A 15,156-nucleotide genomic window follows, 5' to 3' on the forward strand; every position below is an offset into this window, starting at 1 on the left:
TGGGGAAGGGAGAGAGGTGGTGTGCTGGACCCAAGAGGCCCTCATAGCCCAGCCCCCCCGCCCCGGGCTGAAAACCAGCCCAGGTTTGTGCCCACTGGATTTGGGTCATGTTTTCAGTGTAGAGCAGAGTGGAATTCTTAAGACTGAGTTTGGGGCAGTACAAGATGAGAAAAGACCTAGAAAAAGGAGGTGTTGACGACTAGAGCAATGTTCTCTTTGGGTACTGTGGTTGCCCTGTGGTGTAAAGGGGCTCAATCAGTAATAGTTCAGTTTTTATTTTAAAGTTCTGTAATAAACAACTTCACATGGTAGGGAGGTGTAGAGAATTGTTGCTTGTGGTGTCGGTGCGCCCTCTGCTGGCAAGCTGAGACATGCTCATCTGAGAAGGATGGGACCTTCATTCCCCAGCCAGTTTATCTTGTGGAGGGGGGACCGGCCTTATTGTGTGGAGAGGACAGCAGATGGCGCCAGAGAAACGCTAATCTGTGGACCCTAGAGGAGATGGGGAGTAGCTCTTTAAGGACAAAGTAGACAAGTGGGTAAAGACACAGGTGGTGCCCAGATTTTTCCCCTGTGTAGGCCGCTGTTCCCACAAACAGGCCTTGTGGGCAGGACATTCTGTCTTCACTGCCAAGTCAGTCACTTCCTGTTCCTGCCTCAGGACTATAACTGCAGCTGCCGCTCAGACGGCTTGGCAAAACCACCTGCAGCTCAGGGTCCAGGAGCATGGTCGCAGGAAACTGGGCTTTCGGGGCATTCCTCAGGAGCTGCTCCTGTCCCCAGAATTCCAAGATGAGGGTCCATGCCCTTGTAGGTGTGCTGATCATGGTGGGCTTCGCGGTGGGAAAGCGTAAGTGAGGCCCACGACCGGGAGCCCAGAAAGGGGGTGGAGGTGGGGCTGTGGGTGCCCAGGCTTCCTGCCAGGCAGAGGACTTGGGAGTGAGCCCGTGTTCCTGTCCCTCCTTCCTGCTATTTCCCAGCTCCTGTTCCTGAAGTGCGGACCTGCCACTTGTGCCTCGTAGAAGATCCCACTGTAGGATGCATTTCAGGCTCAGGGAAGTGCACCATAAGCACCTCATCCCTGTGCATGGTGATCACCATCCATAGTTGTGAGTAAAGTCCCAAGAAGGGGCTCCCGGTGAGACAGTCCATGGCTTGCTCTCCTGTCACAGATGAGGGCTTCTGGGGTCTGAGGTATAAGAGAGGAAGATCTTGGTGGGAAGGGTTTGGGTTTAGGGGGTTAGCTGAGCTCGTTACCCGACCTCTTCCGAAGGCGTCCAGGCTAGAAATCGGGTATGACTAAGGAATGGCGTCAGTGGCGGGGGTGCCAGGTTGGATGACTGGGAGGCTGTTGGCAGGGGTTATTACCTTCTCCTCCAGATGGCAAGACTCGCTTCAACATCCGTGGCTGTGGACAGCACAATTCCTACCGCTGCAAGGAACTCCGCAGCACCTATATAACAGATTACTGGTACCAGGTCCAGTGCTGTCAGTATGATTACTGCAATTCCTGGTCCAGCCCCCAGCTCCAGAGCTCCCTGGCCAAGCCCCACAGCAGGCTCATGCCCCTGTCTGACTTGCAGATCCAGCAGTTCTACCAGGCCTTGAACCTTTCACTGCCTCAATCTCGCTTTCATGCTGTGAAGGAGCCTGAAGGCCTGGACCCCCTGGCCACCCTGCGCCAGCACCTGGGCCTGTCCACTGCTGAACTGCGCCACATCTACTTGTTCTTAAACAGTTCGGGACTTCTGGTTCTTCCCGGTGCTGGACCCTGATAGCCCCTCTCAGATCCTGTTGTGGTCCAGCATGTCTCCCTCACACCCCCAGCTCACTGCACTGCTCTCTCTGGGGACACTCGTGTTCTCTGGTCACTATGATCCCTTAGGCTTCCCTCCTTCAGATTTCCAGTGTCTGTAGCTTTGATTTCTTTTCCTCTCCTGAGCCCTAGTGGTGTTCTTTTTTCCAGACAAGAATCTCAAGGATGGGGTCTTCCCAGGCTGGCCAGAGAAAGGCACAGTCTTTTCTTTCATCCCTTTGTCATCATCTGAATGTCCATCATCTGCCCCTCCTCTCTCAATCTTATTACCTGCCATTTCAACTGAGATCTAGCTCTGTCTCTAAGACCCAAGTGCCAGACTGAACTTGAAGCAAGAAGGATGAGGGGTGGATGCCTGTAGATTCCTTGACTCTGCGGTCTGGTGTCCCTGCCTCACTGTCTCCACCTCCTGGTCTCCTTTTGCCTTCTGTCTTTTATCACAGTCTCTGGCTGCCTCAGCCCCATCTTACCTCAGCAAGCTCATCACCCACACCCACGGGCACCTCATAAGAGGAGACAGGGTGCTCTTCTGTGCCCCATATCACTTGTTCCTCCACAATAAACTGGGCCTGGGCTAAATCTGTGCCACATTGTTTATGGGTTCTGATTCAGGTGTGGGCAGGTGGAGACAGGTTAAAGAGGGTTAATTAAGTGTGGGATTGAGCCCTACCCACTCGACTCGGCTTTTGTGGCCTCTTGTTCTGCCTCGAAGAGCCAATGTTCTAGCCAACCCTCTGCTCAGCTAGAGTTGAAAGCAGCCTACAGTACCTAAAAAGTTTAGCCCAGTTGATGCCATTTTTTTAAAAAAGATTTATTTTATTTATTTGGAAGAGTTACAGAGAGAGGTAGAGACAGGTCTTCCACCCACTGGTTCACTCCCCAAATGGCCGCAACAGCTGGAGCTGTGCCGATCTGAAGCCAGGAGCCAGGAGCTTCTTCCAGGTCTCCCACATGGATGCAGGGGCCCAAGGACTTGGGCCATTTTCCACTGCTATCCCAGGCCATAGCAGAGAGCTGGATCGGAACAGCAGCTGGTACTAGAACTGGCGCCCATATAGGATGCCAGCACTTCAGGCTAGGGCTTTAACTTGCTGTGCCACAGCGCTGGCCCCAACCATGTTTTATCACCTACAAGAAAAGAAAAGCTATTTTCAAACCAGGAAGATTTAGGAACCTATCATGTTCCAGAATCACGTGGTGCTGAGACATGAACTTCTGCCTTTTCAAGGATCTTGCGATTAGAAACCCTCTGTTCTGGTTGAAGAAGGAGGTGCAAAGAGTATTGATGGGGCTATAATAGTTGGCTCTTCATTTTTTTTTCCTTAAAGATTTATTTATTTGAAAAGAGTTACACAGAGAAGAAAAGACAAAGAGAGAGAGGTTTTTCATCCGCTGGTTTACTCCCCAGTTGGCCACAAGGGCTGGAACTGTGCTGATCCGAAGCCAGGAGCTTCTTCCGGGTCTTCCCACATGGGTGCGGGGGCCCAAGGACCAGGGTATCTTTTTTTTTTGACAGAGTTAGAAAGGTCTTCCTTCCATTGGTTCATCCCCCAAATGGCCGCTACGGCTGGCGTGCTGCACCGGTCTGAAGCCAGGAGCCAGGTGCTTCCTCCTGGTTTCCCATGCGGGTACAGGGCCCAAGCACTTGGGCCATCCTCCAGTGCCTTCCCGGGCCACAGCAGAGAGCTGGATTGGAAGAGGAGCAACCAGGATAGAACTTGGCACCCCAAAAGGGACTAGGACCTGGGGTGCTGGCGCCACAAGCGGAGGATTAGCCTAGTGAGCCGCAGTGCCAGCCAGGACCAGGGTATCTTTTACTGCTTTCCCAGGCCACAGCAGAGAGCTAGATTGGAAGTGGAGCAACTGGGACTCGAACTGGTGCCCATACGGGATGCGGGCATTGCAGGCGGCTGCTTTTCCCACTATGCCACAGTGCTGGGCCCGGCTCTTCATTTTAATATTTTACTTTTGAAAAAATTAGAAACACGTACACAAAGGAGTAATGGAAACAACCCTTTCTGTACATTCAGTAGACACTGGGCATAAACTGCTCTGAGCTGGGTCAGGACTTCCAGCTGAGTGTAGCCAGGTGTCTGCCCCCTGAGTCTTACATCCCAGTACTGGGGTTGTGGAACCTTTTTCTTAATTTATTTGAAAGGCAGAGAGACAGTTCCCAACTGCTGGTTCACTCCCCAAATGCTGCAACAGTAGGGCCTTGGGGACAGGAGCCAGGAACTCGGTCTACATCTCCCAAGTAGATGGGAGGCAAGAAGCGGTACTTTGGTGGTCCTGTACTGTCTCCCATTGTGCACATGAGCAGGAAGCTGGACTTGGAAGTAGAGCTGGGACTTGAACCCAGGCACTCCTGTATGGGAAGTACAGCTTCTTGGTCACTAAGACAAGTGCCCAGCCCCAAGAAACCTTTCCCTAAAAAGCAATCCTAGCTCCTCTGCCATTGTGTCAATCTCAGCTTTACTGGTCATCTGTCAGGTGGGAATATAGTATCTGTAACCAGCTTCCCAAGCTAAAGGCCTTGGCCAACACCCAAAGCTGCCCTTATGCCCCTTCCCATGTACTCCTGGTCAGCAGTAGCCATTGTCCTGGTTTGGAGCACTTCAGATGAGTTTGATGAAAGTATTTACAGCATGTATTCACACCTATACAATGTTTTGCACATGTATTAATAGATAATGGACTGTGCTTTAGCAGAAGACACCAAACTGATGTTAATTTGTAGGTCATGAGCTAGCTGGAGGCACAAAGGAACCAACCCTCTGTCCTCAGCTTGCTGGGTCTACCTTTCCCCTTTAGCCTCTGACCTCAGTATAAGAATGACACACATTTGTTTAGCTCTAGCAGGTGAGATTATAGTATTAGAGGGATAAGGAGTCCAAGACCCCAAGTTAACTTGCCAGGGTCCTTGAAGAGGGAAGGTGACCCTAGAATTAAAGACCACGGTTCCACAGGGTTCTTTTCCAGAGTGGCCTCATCAGGGCCTTGTCCTTTTGCAGCCCCTCCTCCTTCCTTTTTCTTTTTGAAAGATTTATTTTGTTTATTTGAAAGAGTTACAGAGAGAGGTAGAGAGAGGTCTTCCATCCACTGGTTCACACCCCAATTGGCCGCAAGGGCTGGAGCTGTGCCGATCTGAAGCCAGGAGCCAGGAGCTTCTTCCGGGTCTCCCACGTGGGTGCAGGAGCCCAAGGACTTGGGCCATCTTCTACTACTTTCCCAGGCCACAGCAGAGAGCTGAATTGGAAGAGGAGCAGCCAGGGCTTTAACCCGCTGTGCTACAGTGCAGCCCCCCTCCTCCCTCTAAAACCCCTCTGGACCTTCCCTCCAGCCCCCACCCAGCTCTGGTCTCATAGCACTTCTGAGCATGTCAGCCAACCCAAGTGTCATCGGCGGGCCTCCAGCACCTCCTCGTGCCTGTGGACAGTCAGGCCTGCCTCCCTCAGCCTCCACCCGCTCCAGAGGAGAGAGAAACCAAACAGTTTGCACGCCAATTTATTTTAGAGCAAGTCCTTGGGGGCTTGGGGCCAAAGGAGTCTGAGAGGGAGGGCGGCATGAGAGAGGAAGGATGCTGAGGGGCATCAGCCAAGAAGAGTCAAGGACTGGGTCCGGTGACTTGAGGGAGGCAGGCGGGTGGGATGAAGAATGGGAAGTTGTCCTGGTGCAACCCAGGGGAAAGTCAGGAGGTTGGCTGGCAGCCGGCAGGACATTCCTTCCAGTTTTTAGGATTCTTGGAGTAAAATTTTTACTCTGTTTTGGGGGTTATTGCAGAAATCCAGGAAGCAGCATTGAGCATATATCCAGAAGCCAAAAACGGAAGAAGGGCGGGTGTGTGTACAGTCACTCAGCTGCTCCTTACTCCGGCAGTCACTCACCATCACGTCGGAACCGCTGCCTAGGGAGGGGCCCCAACAGAGCCCTCAAATCCTTATTCCACATAGACTTGTCACCATCCCCCACACCCTGCCCTGGACCTCAAAAAAAAAAAAAAAAAAAAAAAGAATATTTGTGGAATTGGATGGGGTGGCTTTCACCATCTGTGGATCTCTGTTACAGTTTCCCAGGGAAGGTTGGAGGGAAAAAGCCATTTGAAGTGGAACAGGTGGGAGGGACTGGATTGAGGCTTGTGGAACCAAGTTGGGGAGGGGGGGTGCCAGCACTAGGGGACTATTGTAAGAAAAAGATCGGGAGGGGCTGGCATTCTAGCATAGCTAGTAAAACTGCTGCCTGCCATGCCAGTCCCTATATGGACATTCAAATCCGAAATCTGCTTCACTTCCAATCTAGCTCCCTGCTAATGTACCTGGGAAAGGCAGCAGAGGATGTCCAAGTACTCTGCACCAACATGGGAGATCTGGAAGAAGATCTTGACTCCTTGCTTTGGGTTGACCCAGCTCTGGCCATTGCAGCTATTTGGGGAGTGAACCAGCAGATGGGTGATTCTCTAATTCTGTCTTTCAAATAAATAAATCTTTAAGAAAAAAGTGTATAGGGCTGGGCATTGTGGCATAATGGGTTAAGCCACTGCCTGCAGTGCTGGCATCCTATATGGGCGCTGGTTCGAGTCCTGAGTGCTCACTCCCAATCCAGCTCCCTGCTAATGTGCCTGGGAAAGCAGCGGAAGATGGTCCAGGTGCTTGGGCTCCTGCACCCACATGGGAGACCTGGAAGAAGCTCCTGGTGCCAGCCTGGCCCATCCCTGGTCATTGCTGCCATTTGGGGAGTGAACAAGCAGATGGAAGTCCTCTCTGTCTAGCCCTCTCTCTGTAACTCTATTTTTCAAATAAAATCGTTTCTAAAAAAAAAAAAAAAAAAGTGGGTAAATGGAATTAAAAGACAAATTTATAAAGAAAAAGATTGGGAAATGTATTGGAAGTTGGATTTCAGAAGTATTTGTCATTTATTTTTTAGGTCAAATAAAATGTCTATGCGGCGGATCTTTGTGCCCATGTCCCTAGATACCCTTCCTCTACATGGATGTTTACTGCTATCCTACTTAAGAGAGTAGGGATGGCACTTGGTGGAGTGGTTAAGACACTGCTTGGGATGCCCATATCTCATATCAGAGCACCTGGGTTTGAGTACTGCCTCCACTTCCGATTGTAGGTTCCTGCTAATGCACACCCTGGGAGGCAGCAGGTGATGGCTCAAATACTAACACTTTTGAAAAGAGTTAAAAAAAAAAAACAAAAAAAAAAAACTGTGTGGTACTGTGGGTACTGTGGAACAGCCAGTTAAGCTGCATCCCATTTCAAAGTGTTGGTAAGTCCTAGCTACTCCACTTCCAATCCTGTTAGTGCACCCGGGGAGGCAGCAGAAATAGCTCACGTACTTGGATCCCTGCCACCAGTGTGGGGGCCCTCAGTGGAGTTCCTGGCATTTGCCTGCCCAGCCGAGTCTGCCGCAGGCATTTGGGGAGTGAACCAGTGGGTGGAAGATCTCTCTCCATCACCCTGTCCACCTCTTCCCCCTCCCCCACTGTCATTACTCTGCTTTTCAAATAAGGACATCTTTAGAAAAAGCACCACACGTCTGTGGAAGGGTGTTTGGTACGGTGGTTAAGGTGGCACTGGGGTTCCCACATCTCAGAGTGTCTGGTTTTGAGTTCTGACAACTCTGCGGGTCCAGCTTCCTGCTAGTGTGCACCCTGAAAAGTAGCAGTGGTGGCTTCAGGCTCCTGGCTGCCCCCGCCGCCCTCCCTGCTCCCCCCCACACAGCTGTTGCTGGCATTTGGGGAGTGAACCAGCAAATCAAAAATCTCTTTCAAATACATATAAATAGATTTGAATATTACAAAAACACCATCTCTGGAGCCACCACGAATTTTGGTTCAGCCTTTGAAGCTTGGGCCACGTTGACCTTTCTATCTGCTTCTTTACCTGTTAAATGGGGATAATAATCCCTGCCTCTGAGAGTTGTGTCTAGAACAGTGTCTGGCACATAGTATGCGGTCTGTTTTTGCTTTAAAAGATGAGGGATTAGGTAGAAGGGGAGGCATGTAGAAGGGAATTTAGTCAGTTTTCAGCAAGTTGAAAGTGAAGCAGATACCCAGTGGGCAGTTGGACAGGAGAGTGGTTTTGTGCAACACTCAATTCAGGAGGAAGTAGCAGGTGGCTGCTGGGTAAAGCAAAGGAAGCAGTTCGGCTCCTCTGAGGAGTGTGTATGAATTGAGAAAGCAGCTAAGAACCAAACGCTGGTGCACATGAACCATGAAGGGTCAAGGAGAGAAAGGCAGAACTCAGCGCAGGCGACTGGAGAAGCAGTGGGGACAGAAACTCCAGGGACAGTCAGTGCATCTGGAGATCTCCAGGGCTGAGTGCTGCGAGGCGGAAGGCAGTCAGCTATGGGCGGAGGAGGGAAATGAGTGGAAGTGGGGCCAGGGAGTGGCTCTGAACAGACAGAAAAAGGTGGCAGACAGTGTCTCAGCGTCATGGGAACAAGCAGCTTAGGCGGCTCAGTTCTGGAGAGGACGGGCCAGGGCAGCTTACTGTTCCTTATGTGGAGAGTGACGCAGCTGCTGCCAACTGCGGCGAGGCAGATGTCAGATCCCAGAAGACACCCCAACTCCTTGGTTTCCAAGAGGCAGCGATAGCAGCGCAGGTACTTGGGGAGCTTCAAATCCTGGTTGGCAGCAACACACTTACCTAGAACAGAGAAGTGCTGACCCCAGGCCCCTGCCCGCCCGTTTCCAGGCCGGTCAACCCTACGGTTCCCACCTCCAGAAACCACATTTCTTTAAAGCCATATATTTTTTTTAAGATTTATTAATTTATTTATTTGAAGGTCAGTTACATAGAGAAGGAGAGGCAGAGAGAGAGAGGTTTTCCATTTGCTGGTTTACTCCCCAGATGGCTAGAACAGCTGGAGCTGGCTGTGCCAATCCAAAGCCACGATCCAGGAGCTTCTTCCAGGTCTCCCACACAGGTGCAGGGGCCCAAGGACTTGGGCCATCTTCCACTGCTTTCCCAGGCCATAGCAGAGAGCTGGATCGGAAGTAGAAGCTGGATCGGAAGTAGAGCAACTGGTACTTGAACCGGCGCCCATATGGGATGCCGGTACAGCAAGCAGCAGCTTAACTCACTATGCCTCAGCGTCGGCCCTGCCCTCTGGTTCAATCTAATAGGGATTGTAGTCTTCATTAAAAATCTCCAGGGAGGAGGGGCTGGCACTGTGGCACAGCTGGTTAAGCTGCCATCTGCAGTGCTGATGCTGGTTCGAGTCCTGGTTGCTCCACTTCCGATCCACTTCTCTGCTAATGCACCTGGGAAAGCAGTGGAAGATGGTCCAAGTCCCTGGGCCCCTGCATCCACGTGGGAGACCCAGAAGAAGCTCCTGGCTCTTGGCTTCAGCCTGGCCCATTCCCAGCTGTTGTGGCCACTGGGGAGTGAATCAGCAGACGGAAGTTTCTCTCTCTCCTTCTGTCTCTTTAACTGCCTTTCAAATAAATAAAGAAATCTGTTTAAAAATCTCCAGGGACAGGCATTGTAGCACAGCCATTCAAGCACCACCAGGAACGCCCACATCCCATTGGAGTGCCTCAGCTGTGCTTCAGAGTCCAGCTTCCTGCTAATACCCCTCTTAGGGTCCCTGCCCCCATGTGGGAGACCTGGATAAAATACTGGGCTCCTTGCTTTGGTGTGACAGGCATTTGGTAAGTGCACTAGCAGATGGAAGATCTCTGTTTTGTGTCACTCTGCCTTTCAAACAAAAGAAAATACATAAAACTTTATAAAATCTCCATATTTTACCCTTATTGGTCCAGGGTAAGGAATTCATCATTGGCCAGCGCTGTGGCTTAACAGGCTAATCCTCCGCCTTGCGGCGCCGGCACACCGGGTTCTAGTCCCGGTCGGGGCACCGGATTCTATCCCGGTTGCCCCTCTTCCAAGCTAGCTCTCTGCTATGGCCCGGGAGGGCAGTGGAGGATGGCCCAAGTCCTTGGGCCCTGCACCCGCATGGGAAACCAGGAGAAGCACCTGGCTCCTGGCTTTGGATCAGCGCGATGCGCCGGCCACAGTGGCCATTGGAGGGTGAACCAACGGCAAAAGGAAGACCTTTCTCTCTGTCTCTTTCTCTCTCACTATCCACTCTGCCTGTCAAAAACAAAAAAACAATCTGCCTGTCAAAAAACAAACAAAAACCAACAAAAATGTGTTTGAAGAGCTAAGTGTTCAGCACCCTACAAACCTCTAGATTCATAGGTTAGCCTGAAGCAGCCACTCCAGCTTTGGGTGGCCCTGTGAGAACATGTCCTCTGTCCCCTGGCATCACAGTCTCCCACCCTCCTGGACTCTTTCGAACATCTCCACTTCAGTAGAAAGGCGATTTCAAGCAGCCCAAGGCCACATTTTCATTGGTTTGACCAATACCAGACTCATATATCCACCAAATCTCCCATTCCCCGCGTCCCTCCATACCTACGTGCACATCCCTCCCCCTCTTCCTCTGGTCCTAGGCCTAGACTACGCTGTGTGTCCCAGGTCCAGCAAAGCATGTGGTATGAGGCAAAGGCAAATGCTAAATCCTAAACCCTTCGGATCCCCAGTCAGGCCACTGTTGCTGAGTGGGCTGGTCACCAGAAATCTCCCTCAGGGCGATTGAGCACCAGTCCATCAGCAGTCCCCAGGCCTTTTCCCACCAAACCCTCTCATCCAATCTTTCTGGCTATGGGTTTGCCTGAGCATCCTGGGCAGATATGCCCAGACATCTGGTGTCTGTGGGTTTCTCCTTTTAGCTGACCAAGAGGCCCTTCCAACCCCTTAGAGCCACTTACCACACATCAAGCTCATCATGATCAGCACCGTTAGGAGAATCACATTCGGGCCTTGAGAGGTGCAGCTGAGGCCCCAGAGCCCCAGACGCCAGCCCCCTGCAGGGCCCGCCATCAAGTGCATGACTGCCCTCCAGCCACAAGCTGGGGCTTATATTGGTGGGAAAGAGGCTGGCCAAGAGGAAGCAGAGGCAACACCAGTTTGGGGTGGACAGAGGAGGGGCAGTGTGTCCTCACCCACAGTGCTCTGGGGCCTAACATCCTGGCTTGTGGGGGCAGGGGCCCAGCAACAGAGGAATAAGAGGGGGAACTCCTTTCATAATCACTCAGCCGGTGCGTGCTGAATCCCTGCAACAGGTGGCAGGGATCCAACAGTGACCTCCCAGGACACAAGCTGTTAGGGTGACAAGACAGTAAGGGGGGGGCGGGGCAGAGTGTGGCCAGAACAGCTGGGAAGTGGAAGGCACGGGTCAAAGGGACTTCAGCAGCACCGGATCACGTTTCTTGTACAATACTGCAGCGGCTGCACTTCGGAGGGTGAATGAAGTTGAGTGGAGGCCAGGAGAACGCTACCCCTGAATGTAGCCACAAGATGGCGGCAAGGTCTCGCAGAGGGGAGGCGGGCCACTGAGCCAGGTGAGGGAGCCCGAGACGCACTACGTTTCCAAGGAAAACTGGACTGTATGGAGTGAGGGAGGGTGATTGGTGGCACCATCTTCCAAGATGGGAAAGACGCGGTACTGTCAGGCATCAAAAGCGAGGACGCCCGAACCTGAGCGACCAGTACTTGGCCTGGTGCCCTCTTGGGGTTCCGGAGACCTGGAGCCTTCTCCCACGCCACCCCTTTTTCTCCTTCCCGGCATAAGCTCAGCTCCGGGTCAGTGGGTCTAGTCTCCGGCGCCCACAGGCTCCAGCGCGGCGAGTTCCTTCTCTGCGCCTGGCTGCGCCCCGAGGACGCGGGGGCGTCCTCGCCCACGCTCGGCTCCTTTGGGCAGCGTGAGGCGGGCGTCGGGACCAAAGCGGCCGGCGCCAGCGGACACCCAGGGCTTGGCTTGCAGGCGCCCTGCCCAGGTCCTCCCCGGAGACCTGCTGTCCCCCGCCCCCACCTCGCCAGGTCGGTTGCAGACTCCGAGGGACTCGGGGATTTTACACTTAGGAAATGGGCTATGGGAGGCTCTCGGTGTCCAGGAATGACAACTCCAATTTCTCGTCTGGGGATTCGGGGTGTGGCCCTGAAGTCGGGGTCCCTGCCACCACCCGGGCTATCCTAGAATCACCCAATCTCGGGATGATGAGGGGGATGATAGGAAGAAACGGAGAGGAGACACCTGCCCAGAAAGAGGGACAGGCGACAAAGGCACATTGCGCCTCCTCTAAGAGCCTAGGAAGGAACGACAGTTTACAGACTGTACTGGGGGAAAGCCAGCGTGATGGAGAACCAGGGAGGCGCGCCTGGCACCCACAGAAATGGTTGGATCAAAGACTGCAGAGTGATAGGCAAAAAGAATCAGAGGACCGGGGCTTCTCTGCAGGTGAAGAGGGCCAAGGGGAGGTGGAGGGGACCCTCACAGCGCCCCCTGAGCCCCGCTCTAGAACGTAACAGCTTCACGAGCCCGGCCTGGGCGCCGCAGGAGCTGCCCTCCGAGGTCCGGGAGGACATGCTGGGCGCTTACAGCGACCGCAGGCGCGGGAGGCGGTGGGGGGGAAGCAGACACAGGATTCTGGGCGGGCTGCGGCGGGCCGAATGGGGCTTTTTTCCGGAGCTGCCGTGGTCGTGGTCTCAGGGTGGTTAATCCCACCCTAGTATATTTCACTCCTCCCAGTACCCTAGCCAGGGCCAGGCTGTGGCACGCGGAGGAGCCCGGAGAGCGCGTTTCCATGGTGACAGGTTGCGTGGAGGCTTTCCTAGGGTGAAGAGGCGGAGCGGTGTGGTTGTCGCCGTGGTGACAGCAGCGGTTGACGGTTTCCGTGCTGCGGTCCCTCCCTCGCGACAAGGAATACCTGGGGGTAGGCCGCTGAGTGACGAAACAGAGGAGGCGGGGCCTGACGACACAATGCCACGCTTCGGGGAATGGGACAGAATTGTAATGACGGCCCAGCCGGGGAGAAAGCCAAGGCCTGCTCCTGGAGAGAAACCAGAGAGGGTCCTTAACCTCCATACAGTATAAATGAAGAGAAATGACGGATGACTGGGTTCTGCGGGAGCGGGAATGGCTTGTTTGGGTGGATGGATGGATGGATGGGGACTTGGCTATCCCCCAAATGCGGGCCCCCATCTTCTGGAGCCCTTCACCCTCTGGGACCCTGACAGCTGTTAGGGAAATGCATGCCTCTGTGAGAGGCATGGAGCAAACCTTCAACCCAAAGACACAGCCCAGCACCTCACCCTGGGAGTAGCAGCGGGTAGAGCTGGCTCAGCGTGATGGGGTGGGGTAATTCATGGCCCAGCTTCCAGGACCAGCTATTTTCCCAAGGGTTCCCACCAAGGCTCTGACTTCCCTTTCTTTGCCTGGGTATCCAGTGAGTAGGGTCCAGAGCCCCAGCAGCTGCGGGTCTGCATCTCAGCTGATCCTTCCCCAGGAACCCTGCTATGGAGAGTGAGGAGTGGACTGGAAGCAGCTCCCACTCTGGGGTTGGGGGTGGTTCTGAAAACAGCTTCTCTGAGCCTCATCAGATGGGGAGTAGTCTGAGGCCCCTGGGTGGGAAGCTTCAGAATCCACGTGTTGAGCCTCCTCTCTCCCATCTGCTTTGGATATTCAAGGGCCGCCAGCAGGCACTGTTCCCTACTGTATATGTGGGAAGATGGGGCGGGGGGAGCGGCTATAGGGGCAGCCCAGCAGAGTCCCTAATTGCCATGGTCAAAAGTCTCCAGGATGTGGGAGGCAGGACTAGGTACCCCCACTTGCATTTAAGGAGATTGTCTTAGCTGAACGGAGACCTGGGATTAGCTATCCTTTTGGAATGGCGAGGGCAGGATTCAGAATGACACAGCTAATCCACGGTTTGATTCGACACTTCTCATCCTGTTTGCCCCCTGGGATGGGGCAGGGGAGAGAGGCACCAGTATCAGTTCTGCACCTGCTGTTTGCTAAAGATGGAGCACTCTCGAGCTGTGGTCACCACCCCTCTCTAAACCTCATCACCGGCTAGGTCTGGTTTTCCAGGGAAGACTCGAATGCTCCCTCTGAAGGAGCTGCTGGGTCGCTGAGGGCAGACACAGCCTCTGTCCCAGGGTTACAGAAGTGCTGTCATTGAACAAGACACAGAAATCAGCCAGAGGCTATGGAGGACATCACAACTATTTTGTCTATGTTAAGCATCTTGTTCAAAATAGCAGGCCTAAGAAAGTCGGTGGTGCAGCAGGTTAAACCAAGACTTGGGACCGCTGCATCCCATATGAGCGTGCTGGGGTGAGTCTAGGCTGTTCTGCTTCTGATCCAGCTTCCTGAGAGTGCATTCTGGAAGGCAGCAGATGATGGCTCAGGCTTGGGCCCCTGCCACCAAAGTGGGAGACAGATGGAGCTCCTGGCTCCTGGCAGACATTTAGAGAGTGAACCAGCAGATGGAAGATCTCTCTCTCCCTCTCTCTCTCTGTCACTTTACCTTTCAAGTAGGTGAAAGTAAGTATTTTTTTTTTTTAAGATTTATTTATTTGAAAGGTAGAGACAGAAGGAGATAGAGAGAGAGAGAGAGAGAGAATCTTCCATCTGCTGGTTCACTCCCCAAATGGCCATAATAGCCAAGACTGGGCCAGGTCAAAGCCAGGAGCCAGGATCTTCTTCTGGGTCTCCCACGTGGGTGCAGGAGCCCAAACACTTGGGCCATCCACCACTGCCTTCCCAGGCCACAGCAGAGAGCTGGATCAGAAGTGGAGCAGCCAGGACTTGAACTGGTGCCCACATGGGATGCCAGCATTGCAGGCGGAGACTTAACCTTCTATGCCACAGCACCAGCCCTGAAAAGAAGTATTTTAAAACAAAAGCAAAACAAACAGACAAAAAAACCCCACAAAATAATAGGCCAAAAGTGGTAAACCTGGGAGTGTTTCATCCGGAACAAAACATCCAAGGGAAGAAGCCTGCCAGGCCACAAATTGATGAGCGGAAGAGAGGCTCACTGTCCCACAGGCCCAGGGGTTAGAAACAGGCTGGGAGTTATGGGGAACAAACCTCCTCGGGCTCAGCCCAACAATTTCGTTCCAACAGAACCATCCAAAAGGCAAAATATGGCTCTGGGGGGACATAAGGTGTTGGTACCTGGGCGACACTCTGTTTGCTGAATTGCGGAGAGACTTGGCCTGATAAGGTTCAGGGCACAGGGCATGGGGAGCAGGCTCTCGCTCACTCCTCATGGGAACAAGAGCTGAGCAAGGGAAGCTGGCGGTCCTGATAATGACACCAGGTGGGTGGCACCTGCGTAGGCGAAGCCGGATGCTGGAAAGCACTCTGTAAACAAAGCTCAAAGAGTGTGCAACCGTGGGCCCCTGCTGCCGGCCGCTGTGCACAGGAAGGACTGGGTGGGAGGCAGGGAGGGGCTGCAGCCACCCTGCACTGGGAAGATG

The 15,156-nt window shown here is 53.3% G+C and overlaps 2 protein-coding genes across 2 annotated transcripts; one reads left to right on the forward strand and one right to left on the reverse strand.

Moving 5' to 3' along the window:
• Positions 1-58: 58 nt before the first annotated feature.
• On the forward strand, positions 59-2,384 carry LY6G5B (lymphocyte antigen 6 family member G5B). The gene is made up of 3 exons (XM_062185854.1): positions 59-850; positions 981-1,109; positions 1,381-2,384. The coding sequence occupies exons 1-3, from the start codon at positions 727-729 to the stop codon at positions 1,773-1,775; spliced, it is 648 nt and encodes a 215-aa protein (XP_062041838.1). The 5' UTR covers positions 59-726; the 3' UTR covers positions 1,776-2,384.
• Positions 2,385-5,420: 3,036 nt separating this feature from the next.
• LY6G5C (lymphocyte antigen 6 family member G5C) lies at positions 5,421-10,719 on the reverse strand. The gene is made up of 4 exons (XM_062187157.1): positions 10,599-10,719; positions 8,314-8,469; positions 5,575-5,720; positions 5,421-5,483 (listed from the first exon to the last, which is right to left on the reverse strand). The coding sequence occupies exons 1-4, from the start codon at positions 10,717-10,719 to the stop codon at positions 5,421-5,423; spliced, it is 486 nt and encodes a 161-aa protein (XP_062043141.1).
• Between the last annotated feature and the right edge of the window lie 4,437 nt (positions 10,720-15,156).

The sequence above is a fragment of the Lepus europaeus genome, chromosome 3 (assembly GCF_033115175.1).
Source record: "Lepus europaeus isolate LE1 chromosome 3, mLepTim1.pri, whole genome shotgun sequence".
Classification (NCBI taxonomy): Eukaryota; Metazoa; Chordata; class Mammalia; order Lagomorpha; family Leporidae; genus Lepus; species Lepus europaeus.

Coding starts and splice junctions, on each gene's coding strand:
- LY6G5C (XM_062187157.1), bottom strand. CDS start 10,719: ATGCACTTGATGGCGGGCCCTGCAGGGGGCTGGCGTCTGGGGCTCTGG. Junction 8,470..10,598: donor CATGATGAGCTTGATGTGTG/GTAAGTGGCTCT, acceptor TCTCTGTTCTAG/GTAAGTGTGTTGCTGCCAAC. Junction 5,721..8,313: donor CACTCTCCACATAAGGAACA/GTAAGCTGCCCT, acceptor GCCCCTCCCTAG/GCAGCGGTTCCGACGTGATG.
- LY6G5B (XM_062185854.1), top strand. CDS start 727: ATGGTCGCAGGAAACTGGGCTTTCGGGGCATTCCTCAGGAGCTGCTCC. Junction 851..980: donor GGGCTTCGCGGTGGGAAAGC/GTAAGTGAGGCC, acceptor GCTATTTCCCAG/CTCCTGTTCCTGAAGTGCGG. Junction 1,110..1,380: donor GGTGATCACCATCCATAGTT/GTGAGTAAAGTC, acceptor CTTCTCCTCCAG/ATGGCAAGACTCGCTTCAAC.